The sequence below is a fragment of the Cyclopterus lumpus genome, chromosome 12 (genome assembly GCF_009769545.1).
Source record: "Cyclopterus lumpus isolate fCycLum1 chromosome 12, fCycLum1.pri, whole genome shotgun sequence".
In the NCBI taxonomy this organism is placed as follows: domain Eukaryota; kingdom Metazoa; phylum Chordata; class Actinopteri; order Perciformes; family Cyclopteridae; genus Cyclopterus; species Cyclopterus lumpus.
The window spans coordinates 4,421,421-4,439,625 of record NC_046977.1 but is presented as its reverse complement, the minus strand read 5'-3'; the positions used below and the strand labels follow the sequence as shown (position 1 = coordinate 4,439,625).

Here is an 18,205-nt window from a genome sequence, read left to right as displayed (position 1 = left end):
AAAGCCACTTTTTACTTAATTAAAACCTAAAAAAAAAATAATAAGTAAAAAAAAATATTTACACATCATTATTTCCCCCAAATACACAAGTTAGAAAAATAGATTTATATTCCTTTTGTTTTACTGTCAATTTAACATATTCTGGTTTTGAACAGAGAACGAGACATTTGAAGACGGACCTGCAGGAACACGAGAGTTGTTCACTATTTCTCTTCACTTTTAGACATCCTGAACAATTAAAATCAAGAAGAAAAATTCATCGAGTGGACGAAGAAGTAATCTTTTACATTGAAAGATTCAAAGAGTATTTATTCAGTCACATGACTCTGCTAATACAAACAGTGACAGAGGAGAGGAGTCCTCAGGTTTCCCTTTGTTAACTGTATTGTGGCGCTTCCTGCTGGAGCAGAAACACCCTTAAAATACACTTAGAAGTACTTCCCACGTCTAACCAGCAGAGAGCAGCATGCAATACATGACTGTCATTATCTTTAAAACAATAATCAAAATGGTATATCAGAATTATTCAGACAAAACGTGTACAAAATAAAATTTAAAAAAAGTAAAAAAATACAAAGTAAGAACTTGAAAGTTTTTCAAAATGTGAAACATAAAGCTTCTCAGCTAAAAATACAATAGCAAGTAGTGTCCTTCCATTAAATGCAATACCTACAGATTCACTTGCAGCTTATAAAACTTACACGCTCTTATTTCTACAGTGCAAAAATAAAAATAAAACGGTCCAGCCGGATTCTAGAAATCACTTTCTTATCTCATCTCAACTTCCTTCCTTCAAAGGGCTCTTCCATCGTTGCTATGAAACCCAGCTCGTCATCCCTGTTGGCCGGACATCAGTCATTCATTATATTCGCTTTGTGCTCCTTATTTGCAGTTACTTGGACTTAATTCTAATAAAATATACTTCCACGGTTTCATAACTTTTTTAAATCACAGGTAGTCAGTTCGTCTGCTCAACGCGAGTCCATCAGACCATCAGCTTCTTGTATTGGCTGCTGAGGTTTGCTTGGAAGGAGTCCATCTTGGGAACCGGAGTGTTTATCTTGGAGCTCTCCGCGCGGCTGGACTTCAGCATTATTCTGCTGCTGAATCTGCTGGAGCTCGTCGCCGATTGGCTGCTGCCGCTTCCCTCTGAGGCCTTCTGGCACCCGAGCGCGCTCAGTAGCTGTCTCTGGCACTGGGAGGACCCAAAGTAGTAGACCAGGGGATCCAGGAGGCAGTTGAGACTGCCCACGCACAGAAACACCAGATAGGCCGCGTAGGAGCCGTCGGGGGCCTCCTGGGCCCCGGCGAGCCCCTCGTTGAACTGCAGGTAGTGAGCGAGGAGCAGACAGTTGGTGGGCGTGAAACACAGCACGAACATCACCAGCACGGTGAGCGCCATCACCACCGCTCTCGATCTCCTGCGCGAGCGGCCCGGGAAGCCGCGCGGGACTCTGCTCAGCGACCAGACGACCCGGGCGTAGGACACCGCGGTGACGAGCAGGGGCAGGAAGAAGAGGGCGACGCAGAGGGTGGCGAAGTACGCCTTGTAGTGCCGGATAAGATCGCCGGCGCGCTGGACGTCGTGGCAGGTGGTGATGTCCAAGTCGCTGAGGTGGAAGGTCTGCTCGGAGAGGACGAGGGGCACCGAGCCAGCGAAGGAGAGTATCCACGCGGCCGCGCAGGCCATGGTGGCGTTCCGGGGCCTCCTCCAAGCCAGGGAGTCCATGGGGTAGACCACGGCGACGAACCGGTCCACGCTGATGCTCGCGATGAGGAGGACGGAGCAGTACATGTTCCAGTAGAAGGCCGCGGTGACCACGCGGCACATGACGGGGCCGAACACCCAGTCGTTGCCGGCGAAGTGGTAGGCGATCTTGAAGGGGAGCAGCGAGGCGAAGAGCAGGTCGGCGGAGGCCAGGTTCAGCATGTAGATGGCCGCCGGCTTCTTGGGCCGGATCCTCCGAGCGAAGGCCACGACCGCGCAGACGTTGATGGGCACGCTGACGAGGCAGACCAGCGCGTAGAAGGACGGGATGAGGACGGTGGACACGGGCCCCGTCAGGAACTGCAGCGCCTCGTCGGACACGTGCGTCCGCACGGAGACGGTGGCGTTACGCGCCCGGCTGCTTCGGGAGCGATTCCAGTCGGCGACATCGTCTTCTCCAAACACGTCGGTCAGGTCGATCGGTTCATCCGTGGCCGAGCGGTCAAAGAAGATGAAGGTCCTCCCTCGTGCACTGACTGGAGAGAGAGAGAGAGAGAGAGAGAGAGAGAGAGAGAGAGAGAGAGAGAGAGAGAGAGAGAGAGACACGCAGGTGGTACACAGAGTTTAGTTTAGGGATTTACGAATACAGAAAACAGGCAACTTTTATTTTTTATAAATGAATTAATCTGTTTGTTTGCTCTTATCAATAATGCCACTACTTTACTGCTTCCAGATGTTGAACTGTGACTATTTGCCGTCTTCTATTATATTTAATATCTTATCTGAATAAGGAACTGTGAAATGATACCAAACAATATATTGAGAAACATTTCAGACAGTTTTTAAAGCAAAAATTGTTTAAAAAAAAAAAAGGAGACAAATACTAGTTTCAGGTTATCTGTATTGTGTTGTACAATAAACATCTTTGGTTGTGGACTTTTTGAGTTGAACAAAACAATACATTTGATGACGTCACTTTGGCTCTGGGGCATTTTTCCCAACTTTTTAAAATGTTTTAAATAAATAAAAATTATTATCGTGAATCCCTCTTCCTTTTATACTTTATTATTAGGGCTGTAACCGACGGTTTCCTTCATGATCAAGTAATTCCCAAAGCTCAAGGTGACGTCATCAAATGTCTCGTTTTGTCCGACTAAACGCCCAAAACTCAATTTATTATTTAGAAAAAAGGAAAAGATTTAAAAAAATTAAAAATCTTCATATATTTCCGTTGTTAAAAACCAGAGACTGTTTGACGTAGTTTCACTATTTCTGCTTTGAAACCATTTATTGATCACCAGAATGACTAAAATTATTTTAATAGAAAGTCGATTAATCAACTAACGTTAGCGCAGTTTTTTTAAAACATACATTTTCCACCGTATTCTACCAACTTTGCAGTAAGAAACGGCTTAAATCAGCACGTTGCTTTAAATTAATAAGCTCATGTCTTCTCACCGTTATTGGCTGCAGCCGAGGCGGCGCGCGCGCACACCAGCACCAACAGCAACGTTTTTGGACACATTGAAAACATGTCGCCTGTAGAAATGATAATTAAAATATCGTATAATCCTCGCGCTGTTCGTGGAGTTTTCCTCCGTGTCCACGCCGCTGCTCTTCGTCACCCCAGTGAGGGGCGACGGCGTGTTTTGTGTCCGCCCACCACAGTCCGGAGGGTCCGGAACGCCCCGGTCCGCTAATCCACTGCAGCCGGCGCGCTCAGACGCATTCCGATGGCCTGACGTCACCTTTCCCGTCACACAGCGGGACAACAGACTGACCCTGTCACGGCAATCAGGGTCATCATCCCTCCCTTTAAGGGGTTTTAATAGTGCTGGAAAAATAAATGATGTTGTTGAATTATGTTGTTGTGTCGTGTCATGGAAAGTAGCATAATCATGAATGTGGAATCACTTGTTTTAATCACTTTTCGTTTTTATTTTATTTTTTATTATTTTAATTCTTACATGTAATATGCCCTGCGATTTATTTTCAAGAAATGTCGCCCTGGGGATGAATAAAGTAAAATCCAATCGTCAGTCTGAAAGTACAAAGTCACTTTGTGAAACTTTATGAAACTAAATTATAACGTTATATATTTTTCAAAACAACAGCCAAAGTGCAACATAACACACCTCTGTCTGAGATATGTTTTTATAAATACGTGATTAAGCACAAATTCAAGTTAATACGTTTATTTTTGAATGTATTTACAATTATATGTATTTGTTTTTTCAAAGTAAAAGTTACAAACTGTAAAGATAAAAGCAACAAAAAAGAGAATAACATCAATGGAAGCAAAACATCAGTTTACATTTTATTTGGATGGTCTAAACTAATCTTATTTACTTGGATTTGAATTACTTTTGCTTAATTCCTGGATTATGTTATTTTATCCAATAAACTCTCAACAATTGAGCCAAGGCAGCCTAATATTGCTATTATATAACTTCAGACTGCATTAAAACATTAAAAAAGAGCTGTCCATGAGGCATTTAGTAGATTCTGACTGGAAGTGTGAAACAGAGTAAATTCCCCCAAAACTGCATGTCGACTATTTAATTTATTCTAAATGCTCTTTTGATAACTAATGTTTTTTTAAAACGTCCACCGGAGAACTGATTTGTGTGATGTGAAGATGCTAAAGTGCTTCCTGTTTGCAGCGGTCAGACACACCGTCTCGGACAAAACACTCATTTCATGAGCTATTTTTTAACTTTGGAGGAGGAAAATCACATTTAGTTTGACTCGGTGAGTTTGGAAGTTATATATTCAAGTTAAATCACAATGAGGTCGGGACGGGACAGCCGGCAGCTGTCTTTTTCCCCTTTTTTGTTTTGTCTCATTTCTGTGTTTATTCATTTCGTAAACGTCCGTGTTCAGACTCTATTTCCAAGAGATGACGTGATGTGGTTTGTCTTTATGAAGCAGATGTAAAGACGGAGGATTCTACATGACAGAAAACGTGTGTTTGTTACAAAGAAAGCTGGTTAATTTCTCTGAGGCAGACAACGTCTGACTCCTTCTTCCTGAGCATCCATTGGGACTCGGTATCTGAGCTCACAGACAGACAGACTAAACCCATTTCCTCTCAGAAATATTTGTCAAAATGATCTCTTTTTTTTTTTCATCCCTTTGGTTCGGGCCTACTATTCAAACGAAAACCACATGCTGGTGTTTCCTGACGTTTCTTTTTAGATTTAAAACCATCCTTTGTACGTGTCTGTAAAATATGAAGCTGGTGGGCCAAGAGAGGGTTTGCTTATCGTAGTTTAAAGACTGGAAACGGGCGTCCCTAAAGGTCGCGGACTTGTTGCATCCTTCCTGGAGTCCTGTCATCAGCACGAGGACGCCGGGGACAATAAGTGACGATGCGAGGAAGTCACTGATAAAGTCGGGCAAATAGCAACGAGTTGTTGTACTTTTTGTGCACATTAGTGAGCTTTAGAGGTCCTGGTAGGTGGATTTATTTCCCCTTTGCACAGAACCAGGCTGCTTCCCCAGTCTTTATGCTAAGCTAAGCTAACCAACTGCTAGCTGTGGCTTCATATTTAAATATTTAACCCACAAACATGAAATAAGCACATTTCCCCAAAACTACCATTTTAAACCTGCGATAACTGATTATTTTGTCCACTTGAGGGGAAGCAGAAACAAGCTATACGAACGCACACTCTCAAGTTAAAATGACAAACAGCTGCTTATTTACACATCCGGTAGTTACCGAGCGACGTTGTAATTCATTTGGAGCTGAGATTGTGTCCGCCGGATGAATCTAAGTCCAACTTTCTCTCTCTTTTAGCTCTGTTTTTGGTCTCCACCACCTCGCAAAAGGAAACAAATCTGTCCCTTTGGCTGCTAAATGCTCCTCTATTTTCACCAGCTGGTTGCTCACTTTGACCTTTTAAGGGGTTTGGTCCTGTGGGTTTATCAAAAGAACCAAAACACTAAAGTCGGGGACCATAAAACAAACGCGGAAAGACATGATAAAGCTCCACAGAGCTCCTGCACTTGATTATTGATTATTATAGAGATATCGGCCATTACGGCTTTAAAAACTCAGCTGGACATGTCCACTTCAGAGGTTGTGTTTGGGGCGTTTACTGAACTAACACAAGCTCGTTCCTGCTCACAGGAGGAGGCCGGACGCAGACTGGGAGAGGTCAGGTCCACAGAGGAGTCAGCGGCCCAGTTCCAGTTTGATTCCGGTTTGTTCTCCGTATCCACCGTGGCACATGTTATCGTCCCGTCAGAGAATAACCAACGCCTTGTGTTCTGCAGTCAAAGGTTGAAAGCATCCCTGAAATCCATTGTTTTGGCTTTTATTTCAAAGCCTTCTTTAGAAGAAATGAAGACACGGAGGTTCACAGACGGAGCGGCACTCTGTCTTCACTCGGGGATCTCAGATTTGAACCATCTGGCGTGTGATGTAGTTCTGTGAAAAACAAAAGCAGCGGCGAGATATATCTAGTGTGTGAGGGGCTTTGTGTACAGAGGAAGGTGTCCGTTAAATAGCCTGTAAACAAACATGCAAACTGTTGTCTCTGACAGCGTGCCTCTCCATCGCAGCTCTCTTTTCTTATTCTATTCCACACCTGTCCTTCTATTTAGGTTGTTTTTATTTTCCTGTTCTCTTGGTTCTCAAATTAAATTGTAATCGTAATTTACATAAATGTGTTTCATTTGCACTTTGGATGTTTTATGTAAAGCGCTTTGAATTGTCTTTGAGGCTAAAAAAATTTCATTTAATAAAATGTCTTGTCTAGAGTTGGTTTGATTTATTTAGTCACAGTGCAGGAAGAGGATATTCTGAGATCCTTTAATCAAGTAAAAGTATATATATATATATATATATATCAGCAGCATTTACTTGTGCTTCAAAGGGTACATTTGGAGGAGGATTTTCTTCTTCTTTTTACCCTGAAGAATGTAATGTTTCTTCTACTTAGAGATATGGGAGCTGCAATCAAACTATGCTTTTCCGGATAATTAACACCGTTGCATCAAATCTTAATCAAATCTTAATCCCTTAAATCGGTTGAATCGGGCAAATAGATAGAGGTGAGTGTGAGTTCTCCAGAAATATAAGAGAGAAGTTGATCTCGAGACACAGATAATCATCAAGCTCTCAACGTAACTTTCCATGATGCTCTTGGGGGGGATGTAAACAGGAAGTATAATGTCTTGTTCCAACTTCAAGGCCTAAACATTGCGCTTCAAGTCCTAAACAAGTCATGAATCACCCAGAGGAAGACATGATACTTATCTCAGGAGATGGAGAGAGGGGGATCTCCCTTAAGGTGTGTACGGAATAGATCAACAGGGTCAAATCACAGTGTGGATTCATGGCGATTGGATCATCTCATATGTTTTGGGGTTGTTTAAGATCAAAGTGTGACTATGACGTCAGTCGGGTTGCTCTTTATTTATTTGTGTGGAGGGTGCTGCAGGAATGAGTCCTTAAAACACGGACATGAGTCAGCAAATCTGCAGCACCGGTTCCTTCGTCTCAAAGTCAGTTGTTTGAACGGGTTTTTGATTGGATGCCTGAAATAAGGTGAAGTTAGGGAGATTTTAATATTGTGTGATACCACATTAAAGTCCCTTTATCACCGGAAATGTACATAGAGGAATAATAAGTACAATATATATATACATACATATACATACACTTTTTATTATTACTTTTATTTTTATACCTTTGATTGCAAGTGGTTTGCAATGTATATATATATATATATATATATATATATATATATATATATATATATATATATATATATTTCCACAGCCTGATCTCGGCAGGACAGAAAATTACTTTTGATACTTAAGTACCGTAAATTATTAGATACTTTAAGACTTTTACTCAAGTAGTATTCTCAGAGGTGACTTTCACATTTACTAGAGTCATTTTCCAGTAAGGTATCTTTACTTTTACTCAATTGTGGTCTTTGGGTACTCTATACACCACTGAATATATTAGTAAAAACATTATTGTGGTTACTTTGTTCCATTGTAAACAGAATTAAATCGACAACAAGCTGAATATGTAGTAAGTAAACTATTCTGAAACACTGAGCTGCGTGATAATGATCTCTTGATGCCATCTGATGCAGAAATATTGATCATTTTTCATTCTGTCAGGAGAGAAAATGCATCTGGAAATGTTTTTCCCCTTTTTCGAGATGATGAAATATCTGTCTGTCAATCTGCTGAATGCTCCAATGTTCACCAGCTGCTCTCCAACTGTCTGTTAGAGAGGACTTTAATTTTGGGTGATAATTAGTCCTGTGTTGTTGTTTTTTGCCTGCTTTTTTTGAGGGGGAAATTTCAGAAAAGATTAAAGAAAGTTAGACAGTCTGAAATGTGGCCTAAAATCACCGCAGGGATTTTTAATGGTGTTTACACTGCAGAAAGCATGAAACCAGTACAGGAAACCATTAAAACGGTCCACTTACAGTGATTACCAGTAATGACTACTGGGTCTCGAGGGAGTGTGGGGAGACTTGAATAATTGATTTCACAGAGCATATACAGACTGTGGCAGCTGATCCCAAAAAAATAAAAAAAATAAAAATAAAAAAGGTGATAAAGTGGCCAAAACGCCATGAAACGAAGGGTGATGTCGCCCCCTGGTGGAGAAAACAGGCTTCTTTCTAACATTTTCTAGACCAGCTTTTTTTTAAAATAATAACATATTAATAATATAATTGTTAATAAAAATAATATATTTGTGTACGCGGGGGGGGGGGGGGGGGGGGGGGGGGGGGGGGGGGGGGGGGGGGGGGGGGGGGGGGGGGGGGGGGGGGGGGGGGGGGGGGGGGGGGGGGGGGGGGGGGGGGGGGGGGGGGGGGGGGGGGGGGGGGGGGGGGGGGGGGGGGGGGGGGGGGGGGGGGGGGGGGTGGGGGGGGGGGCTTCTCACATATAGCCGATGAAACAGATTAGATGAAAACAAGACGAGGCTCCCATCTGTGACCAGCTGGGTTGTTGGTGCTCGAATAATAAAACTGGAATGTGCAAATAAAAATATTTTGGATATAAGCTGTGTGTGTGTGTGTGTGTGTGTGTGTTGTGTGTGTGTGTGTGTGTGTGTGTGTGTGTGTGTGTGATAGATACAGATGTCTGTAAATATTAAAAAAAATAAGACTGAAAAACCTCAATTAAAGTTGTCAGACAAGATAAAGCTCCAACTTTCTGAAGGGGTTATGTGCCAAAATGTGAGTTATATAAGAATAACTGGAACAAAAACTTTTGACTAACTCATTATTTCGATACTATGTTGTTGTTTTTAATTTTAGATACAAAGACATTATTTTGAGATGAAAAGTATTATTTATGGAATATTTGGTCATTATTTTGACTTTTCAAAACCCTTGAGAAGGTTTTTCAATATTTTGTCGTACCATATTAAGTCATTATTTTGTCGTACCATAGTCAATATTTTGATTAATATTTGATCAAGTTTGTCATTATTTTAACACGCACAGTAATTATTTAGCTAAGTCAAACTATTGAGAAGGTATTTTAACATACAAAGTAATTTTTTTGCAGCCGTCTTCACATTACTTTTAGATAGTTTGTCATCACAATGACTGACTGGTCGTGGAAATAGACTTCCATCGTGTGCGCGTGCTGAAATGACACAAAAAAGGAAGCGAAGACTAAATAAGAGCGCTCGTGTTCGGACAAGCTTATCATCTTCAAGCAGACATTTCCTCCCCGATTCAGTGTCGCTCTTCCGCACATTACCTCACCCTTCATCCCTCCAGGCGTCAGACGGCACCCAAAGGTCCCTGACTCGGACATCTCTTTGAATATTTGAGTCATCTCATACACCAGAGGATGTGCATGTTAAAACAGAAACACAGACAACCCACTTTCCTATTGGTCCACTGTGTTTCTCACTCTGAGTCCACCAACGGAGCAGCAGACGGAGGCGACAGCGATGTGTGAGGCACACAGAGAGAGTTTTAATAATACACCATAATAAATAATACAACATGGGAAAGCTTCTTCTCTTTCTACTGGTCGCTGCTCTCTGTCTGAGTGCTTCTCTTCAAAGGAAAGGTACGTTTCGTCACAGATGAAGTCTTTTTGACTTTTTTACAATTGACTTATTGTGAAACATTCGTATTATACTTGCGGTGACGATGTCGATTACATTGTTAAATATGATTAACTGTGAGTTAATTAGCTGATTCTGAAGGAAACGAGGGATCTTTGTTTCAGTGGAAAGTACCGTATTTGTACTTTATTGAGTGTTTACGTTATGTTATGATACTATGATACTTTATACTTCTTCTCCAAGACATCTCAGAGGTAAATATTGTACTTTTTACTTCACTACATTTGTCTGACAGCTTTAGTTTCTTCTCAGATTTATGTTTTTCATCCCTATATTATATCTGTTGTTGTTGAATGTTGAAGAAACTCCTCCTCCTTCTTCAGATAAATAAACTCTTTTTTTTAAAAAGCCTCTTGGATCAGCTGGAAGATGCATCGTCACACAGCTGTGGTTCTTTGTAGAGAGAGGTTCTCACAGGACGGAGACCACAAACACATGATGATCTCACAGTGATGTAGATTAAACTAGAACACAGCATATAGAGGAGTTAACATGAAACACACATTAATGCAGCAGAAATGTTCATCCAGAAACAATCAGATATTAGTAAAACACCGATAGGGAGCATTTTACTGCACTATGAGTACGTTCTCTTATACTTAAGCAACAGATGTTTCTCTAGAAAATCCGGTTTTTAGGACACGAGATGTTTTATCATCGAGATCACGGCTGAACGGGCGACTTCACATGAAGATGAAACTGAAGGCGTCACTTTGGGGAACCCACATTTCATATTATATTTATTTTATTCCAGACTCATGAGTCCATAAAGCAACAAACACAAATACAACAACCAATATATAAAATACAATACAATTACAATACAGGGACATAGGTACAATTACTGCAGTTAAAAAGTCACTCGTGGTTTAAAAACATACAAACACTTGTTCCAATGTTTCCAGAAACGGGAAAAATACCTTGTATCACTCTGTGTTGGCTCAGTTAAGACTTTTATAATTACATTTAATCGACATTTAACACTTGTATATAAAATTCCCTCAACACAGCATGGAAAGTGGGAACATTACGACTCACAAACATCTGACTTGCACTTGTCCATCTGGGAAGCTTGAGCAAGATTCTGAAAGCATCATTAAATGCCACCTTCGTAGAATCAACAAATAAATAAATAATCAACAAAACAATAATGAACATTGTTTTTAGTCGCCGTCTCATTGGCATGTTTTCAGTGATTGTGACACAATGTATTTGAAGTTTATCGAGATGGAAAGATATTGCGTGATAGGTAATGAATCTTAGTAAAAAACCTCCTGAACTTGTGCATGTTGTTGTTGTTGTTGTTGTTGTTGCAGAGAAATGGAGAAACAGAGCGCGCAGCAGCAATAGCTCGGAGGTCGCGGTCCGCGAGGCCCAGAATGTTTCTCGGCGATTCTTTTCAGCCCGACTTCTTCCTCCCGACGCTGAATGGGACTCGAGCTCCCATTTCATCTCATTCCCCTCCGGCACTGCGTTACCTCGGCAACGGCACAGCCGGCTACCTCCGCGGCCCCCTGAGCACGCGGGTCATCCCCGTGGTCTACATGCTGGTCCGTCGCCGTGGGGATCCCGGCCAACCGTCGCCATCTTGTGCACGCTGGCCTCGAAGGTCAGGAAGGTGTCCTCCGCCATCCTCTACAGCAGCCTGGCCGTCTCCGACCTCTTCCTCCTGCTCTCCCTCGTCATCAAGGCCCTCTACCATTTCCACGGAAACCACTGGGTGCTCCGGGGAGGCCGCCTGTCGGGTGGTCACCGCCTGTTTCTATGGCAACCTCTACTGCTCGGACCCAGACGCTGGCCTGCATCAGCGTCAAGCGCTACCTGGCCGTGGTGCACCCGTTCATGTACAAGAGTCTCCCCAAGAGGATGTTCACAGGCCTGGGTCAGCGTGGCCGTGTGGGGGGTGTTTCGGCGCCGCCGTCGTCCCCGAGCTGCTGGTCCGGCAGAGCTACTGGATCCCCGAGTTGGGCCGCGTCACCTGCCACGACGTCCTGGCCCCTGCGCCACGACTCCCACTTCTTCCTGCTCTACTACAACCTGTTCCTCACCGTCTTCGGCCTGCTGGCGCCGCTGGTGGTCCGCGGTGGCGTGCTACGGCCGGATCGTGCGCTAGAGCTGAACCGGTCGCACCACGACTGGTCGATGCTACGTCAAGGCCAGCTCGCTGGTGCTTCGCCATCTTCCTGCTGTGCTTCGCCCCCGCCGGGGCGCTGCACTTCCTCCATTACGTGCAGCTGTTTTCGGACTGGACGGAGAGTTTGTACGTGCACTTTAATGTGGCGGTGTTTTGTGCTGCCTGCACGCCTGTCTGGACCCCTTCCTCTTCCTGCTCATGTCCAAGTCTTCAGGCTCCAGCCTTTACTTCAGGGCCTTCAAGGGCAAGACCCTCAGCCTGTCTGTGTAAGGGGGACCGGAACCAAAAACTGTTTTCTCTGTGGCTGGACTCCAGAGAGAAAGCAGAAGGACCCCTGAGTGTGTTCACGACGAACAAGTTACGTGTCACATTACATGTGCTCTCTTTAAAAGTAGAATTAATATTGTTGTGCAGCAATATAGTTCATGTGTGTGTGGAGTCAGAGAGAAGACAGATGTGTGAATGTATGTTACGTGTGTAAATAATGAAAAGAGAAAAAAATGCATTTATGTATCAAACACATGATCATTAATGTGTTTTTTTAAATATATATTTGTATTCTGTTGAGTTTGGGGGACACAAATCAAACACAAGTTTTTTTCTTCTTCTTCATATTTGAGTTGAAGTCCCGTGATGAGCATTTATTTATGCATTCAAGTTTATAACTGACAAGAACTAACACGAAACAGACTGAACATGTTCTCTGTGTTCTCCGTATGTGTGTGAAGCAACAATGAAGTCAAACATAAACTTATCGAAGTCCCCGACGTATTGTTGTGTTTCGTGTTTTCATTTTGTGTGAACCTCTCCTTCTACAGCCGAGCTATACTACCAACTCCACGGGGGGGAGGGGTTGGTATTTCCTGCCAAGCCTGCACAGGATGTCAGATGACACACACACACATGTACACACACGCACACACACACACACACCCACACACACACGCACACACACACACACACTTAGAACTGGAAAAAACAGGTTCCTGAAATGATTTTGTATGTGACTTTATCTGTCTCGAAAACACAAAGTCTGAAGGCAAAATGAGGCCTAAATATATATGAAAGTACTTTAAACTTTAAAAAGAGTTGATTATTGATCACTTGATTCGACTTCATCTACTATTGTAGCATTTGATTCATCTAAAATTCTCACTTTAATTGAAAAGTGTCGATTCTTTAACCATAAACACTGTCGCCAATTTGAGAGCCCAAATAAGGCCGAGGATGCAGGTGAAAGGTCACAGGATGCAGGTGAAAGGTCACAGGATGCAGGTGAAATGTCACAGGATGCAGGTGAAAGGTCACAGGATGCAGGTGAAAGGTCACAGGATCAGCTCATCAGAGCCTGCAGACTCAAACACTGCAGATCCAGCGTTGTCGCACCTCGGGAGGAACCCGAGAGAGTGAGACGGATCGAACCTGAAGCTGCACCAACAAAGTTTACACTGAAACCCCAAACAAATGCACCTGAAGACGGAAGTCTTGAGGCTCACGTTGACTCATGGAAGAGGTTCTGGTCCCACACTCTGATCGTGCTTTAGTCGTTTTTTGTACATTAGAGTGTGACCTCCTGTCGTAGGCGTCGGTGGGTTAAAACTCGTCTGCAGCGTTGATCCATCGCAGCTGAGACATGAGTCACTGCACAAATATTTATGAAACACAGATTCAAAACAGGCGTTTCCTACTAAGAGACAGCTCAATCCTCTGAGGGGTAACAGCAGGAACACAGAGAGCACACAAGAGACTCAGCCACTGGTATAACATGTAATATATATATTATGTATCATATATATAATTTATATATATTATATATCCAGGACCTCGTCCTCCACCGTGAACCTCTCCATCCTCCCTCCACCCGGACCTCCTTCCTCCATCTCCCGAAGGCCGGTTGTGGTCGTCCTTCGATCAGAGGATCGGCGGTTCGATCCCCGGCTCCGCTCGCCCATGTCGATGTGTCCAACAACAAAAAAGCGTCAAATAAACAATCAAATCAATATTTTCCGCCTGTGTGGTTAAATATATTTAGCATTAAAACAATTGTACAACATGAGTTTTTATTTTAACAATAACAGATGTTTCAAATGATATTTTAGGTTAACAACCTAAAAATGAATGATATTCTACAATAAATTTAAAAAAACACGTGATCTTCATCACTGACGAGTTTATGGATATATTTAATATGATCATTATTTACTGGTAAAAATAACCGGTTTATGTGTTGAATACATGAAGCTCACTGCACACAGTTGGACCAGCAAACAGACAATAATTTATTCATAATAATATTAATATATTCTTAATCATTTTAATAATTTTCAAATATTAGTAACAAATAATAAATGCAATTATAATAATAATAATTACATTTTATATAGCACTTTTCTAGGTTTTCAAAGACTTAACATAATTATGTCAATGAATTATTAATAATTGTAATAGTGTTCATGTATTAGTCATACTTTTAATACTAATAATACATTCATAATAATTTATTTGCATGGACCAGACCAACCACTGAAGTCCAATAAGCTAAAACTGAAACATTTCCTCTTAAATGGTGGTCAAAGCAAACAACAGTGAGCCGTCAGAAAGTCTTTGGATAATAACACCTGAGGACACGCTTACGTAAACCACGTGGTGGTGTATTTTATATATAAAGGGGGCCCTCTGCTGGCGGAGAGGGGTAATAACACATGCGGACGCTGAACACAGCCGTTCAAATGAAAGTCTTTATTCAATGTGAAGACACACCAGAGGAATCCACCTTTACACTGCATCACTTTCTTATCAAAATAAATCATATCAAGGACTGGTAATAGTTTTTTTCTTTTCTTTACACAGCAGAGGTTTTTAAACCCCCCCCCCCCCCCCCCACCTGCTGGATAACATCTTGTAGTACACACAGTCATCTCACCACGAGCATGCCCTTTCACGATGACCTAGAAGTCCGTATAATGAACACCTGTCCACAACAAATCTGACAACGCACGAGAATGATACATTCACCTTTGACCCCCCCTCCCCCCCTCCCCACAGCAGAGGAACAGCGAAACACACCAAAATGGAAATAAAGCACACACACACACAACAGAAGGATTTCTGTAACAAACATGCAGGTTTTTTTTCTTTCTTGGAAAAAGTGATCGTTGTTTGTTCGGCACGGGTGGAGAAGACGAGGCGGACGAAGATAAAGCATCGAACGTCTGGAACACCAGATTGAATCATTCCAGTCCAAAGAAAAGTGGGTCCTTAAAAAAAAAAGGAAACGGCTGCATGGAGGAGGTCATGTACTGCATTTGCTTTTCATAAATATGGCAACAGAACATCACATACTGCATGTTGACACTAAACATAACACATTTGAGAATAACTGAATGAAACAGTGCTGTATTTTCTGTGTGTTATTTACATTTTTTCTATGATGGAGGTTTTAAAAGCTCTGTTCACCCAAATCAGAATAAAAACATATTCTCTTATTCAGCCGAGTCGATTTAGAGCCACGTGGGTTTTAAAATGGAGTTTTGTTTCTCTCCTTCACAGCAATGAATATTCTCAATAGTTTTGACTGGATCTTCTTTCTATGATGGAAATAATCTCTATGAAATGTGTTTTCTGTTGATCATCCAGAGGAACCAGGACAGTCCAGAATAAAATATCTCAACAACTATTTACTGTTTGCCATGAAACATCGTAGTCATGGTCCACAGATGATGAACCCTATCTGGTGTCCACATTTAGCCTACTATCTGTATGACTAGTAAATATTTTTGTTTGGAATTTGGGTGAACTGATCCTTTAAGCATGGCTTTTAGTTTCATTTCATCATGTAGTTCAAATCCCCCCAAAACACGTCTCTAGTGTAGAAACAAACAAAAACGACTTCACTGGCTCTTCAGCCGAGTTGCCAGGAAAACGTGTTGGCAATGTACGTTTCTGTAAACCATTGATACGTCAACATCTTTGCATTCGGCAGAGTAAGTGTCGTATTATATTGAATGACCTTTGTTGATAGTCATGATGTATCATAACTAGTATACACACGCAATAATGTCCAATAATGGTGGGTGGGAAAAGTATTGGATGGGTCAAACAAATACAGGACTTTAAAATAACATGTTACGTTACACTTGTTATGAAAAGCTACGTAAAAAGTTGTTGTTATTATTTCATTAATGGTAGTTATGTTGCTACAGTTGTAACTTTAAATTGTTAAGTTATGTTGTTACAGTTGTAATGTTACATTGTTACAGTTGTAACATTACATTGTTACGTTGTTATGTTACATTATGTTGTTACAGTTGTAACTTTACATTGTTAAGTTACGTTGTTATTTTGTTACAGTTGTAACATTACATTGTTACGTTGTTATGTTACATTGTTATGTTGTTACAGTTGTAACTTTACATTGTTAAGTTACGTTGTTATTTTGTTACAGTTGTAATGTTACATTGTTACAGTTGTAACATTACATTGTTACGTTGTTATGTTACGTTGTTATGTTACTTTGTTATGTTGTTATGTTGTTACAGTTGTAACTTTACATTGTTAAGTTACGTTGTTATTTTGTTACAGTTGTAATGTTACATTGTTACAGTTGTAACATTACATTGTTACGTTGTTATGTTACGTTGTTATGTTACTTTGTTATGTTGTTATGTTGTTACAGTTGTAACTTTACATTGTTAAGTTACGTTGTTATGTTGTTACAGTTGTAATGTTACATTGTTACAGTTGTAACATTACATTGTTACGTTGTTAGGTCGTTACAGTTGTAACTTTACATTGTTAAGTTACGTTGTTATGTTGTTACAGTTGTAATGTTACATTGTTACAGTTGTAACATTACATTGTTACGTTGTTAGGTTGTTATAGTTATAACGTTACATTGTCACAGTTGTAATGTTACACTGTTACGTTGTTGTTTTGTTACGTTGTTATGTTGTTACAGATGTAACGTTACATTGTAATGTTGTTACAATTGTAATGTTACATTGTTACAGTTGTAACATTACATTATTACATTATGTTATTATGTTACATTGTTACATTGTTACATTGTTACATTGTTATGTTGTTACAGTTGTAACTTTACATTGTTAAGTTACGTTGTTATGTTGTTACAGTTGTAATGTTACATTGTTTGTTGTTACAATTGTAACGTTACATTGTTACAGTTGTAACATTACATTATTACATTATGTTATTATGTTACATTGTTATGTTGTTACAGTTGTAACTTTACATTGTTAAGTTACGTTGTTATGTTGTTACAGTTGTAATGTTACATTGTTACAGTTGTAACATTACATTGTTACGTTGTTAGGTCGTTATGTTGTTACAGTTATAACATTACATTGTCACAGTTGTAATGTTACGTTGTTATGTTGTTACAGATGTAACATTACATTGTTACATTGTTATGTTGTTACAACATATGTTGTTGTTATGTTGTAATGTTACACTGTTACGTTGTTTTTTACATTGTTACAGTTGTGACGTTACATTGTGACGTTGTTATGTTGTTACAGTTGTAATGTTATGCTGTTACGTTGTTGTTTTTTACGTTGTTATGTTGTTACAGTTGTGACGTTACAGTTGTGACGTTACAGTTGTGACATTACATTGTTATGTTGTTACGTTGCCACTTTAAGCTGCCGCATTACGCTGTCGCGTTAAGCTGACGCGTTACGTTGTTACGTTAGATTGTTGAAACATTAATGAATCATTTCCCAACATAAATACATCTTTGGTTCAGAAACGTCCGCATCCAACGTAACAAAAAAGCGTACAATGCCAACATGTTTTTTCTTGCGACTGGGTTGGGCTCTTATAACAGTTTGTCTGGACACACACACTTACTCTTTCACACCCAGCACCACACACACACACACACACTGCAGTATCAAGAGATGAGAGACGGGAAAAAGCGCGGGACAGAGCAGCAAAGCTTCCTGCAAAGGTTTGTAAGGAGAGCCCGGCTCAATGGAGAGAGAGGCACGACATTTGAGAAAGGCCTTTGAGTTTTGAGAGGGAGCAGCAGCAGCAAGGCAGGAGGAGATAAACAGAGCAAGAGGACACGATGAGGAAACCAAGAACGTGGGACAGATAAAGGGGAGTGAAAAAAACAAGAAGAAGAAGAAGAGCAGATTATAGCAGCAGAGTATAAATTCTTCTTGGCAAGATCAGATTGCATCGGAGAGTGAAAGCCCTTCGCGGTGAGCTCGGTGCC

General features: G+C 41.1%; 2 protein-coding genes across 2 annotated transcripts; one reads left to right on the top strand and one right to left on the bottom strand.

The window, feature by feature from the left end:
• Positions 1–259: 259 nt before the first annotated feature.
• Positions 260–3,494, bottom strand: LOC117740967 (proteinase-activated receptor 1-like). The gene is made up of 2 exons (XM_034547657.1): positions 3,167–3,494; positions 260–2,244 (listed from the first exon to the last, which is right to left on the bottom strand). The coding sequence occupies exons 1-2, from the start codon at positions 3,240–3,242 to the stop codon at positions 986–988; spliced, it is 1,335 nt and encodes a 444-aa protein (XP_034403548.1). The 5' UTR covers positions 3,243–3,494; the 3' UTR covers positions 260–985.
• Positions 3,495–9,398: 5,904 nt separating this feature from the next.
• LOC117740849 (proteinase-activated receptor 3-like) lies at positions 9,399–12,738 on the top strand. Its single transcript, XM_034547474.1, is given in 12 exon segments — positions 9,399–9,775; positions 11,150–11,386; positions 11,388–11,411; positions 11,413–11,559; positions 11,561–11,617; positions 11,619–11,708; positions 11,710–11,739; positions 11,741–11,839; positions 11,841–11,978; positions 11,980–12,003; positions 12,005–12,116; positions 12,119–12,738. Coding segments are annotated over 11 exon segments (1,014 nt in total). The 5' UTR covers positions 9,399–9,775; positions 11,150–11,212; the 3' UTR covers positions 12,238–12,738.
• Positions 12,739–18,205: the final 5,467 nt, after the last annotated feature.

Excerpts from the sequence above, each read along its gene's own strand:
- LOC117740967 (XM_034547657.1), bottom strand. The coding sequence starts at position 3,242 with ATGTTTTCAATGTGTCCAAAAACGTTGCTGTTGGTGCTGGTGTGCGCG. Across the intron at positions 2,245-3,166 it reads CTCGGCTGCAGCCAATAACG|TCAGTGCACGAGGGAGGACC; the intron begins GTGAGAAGACAT and ends CTCTCTCTCCAG.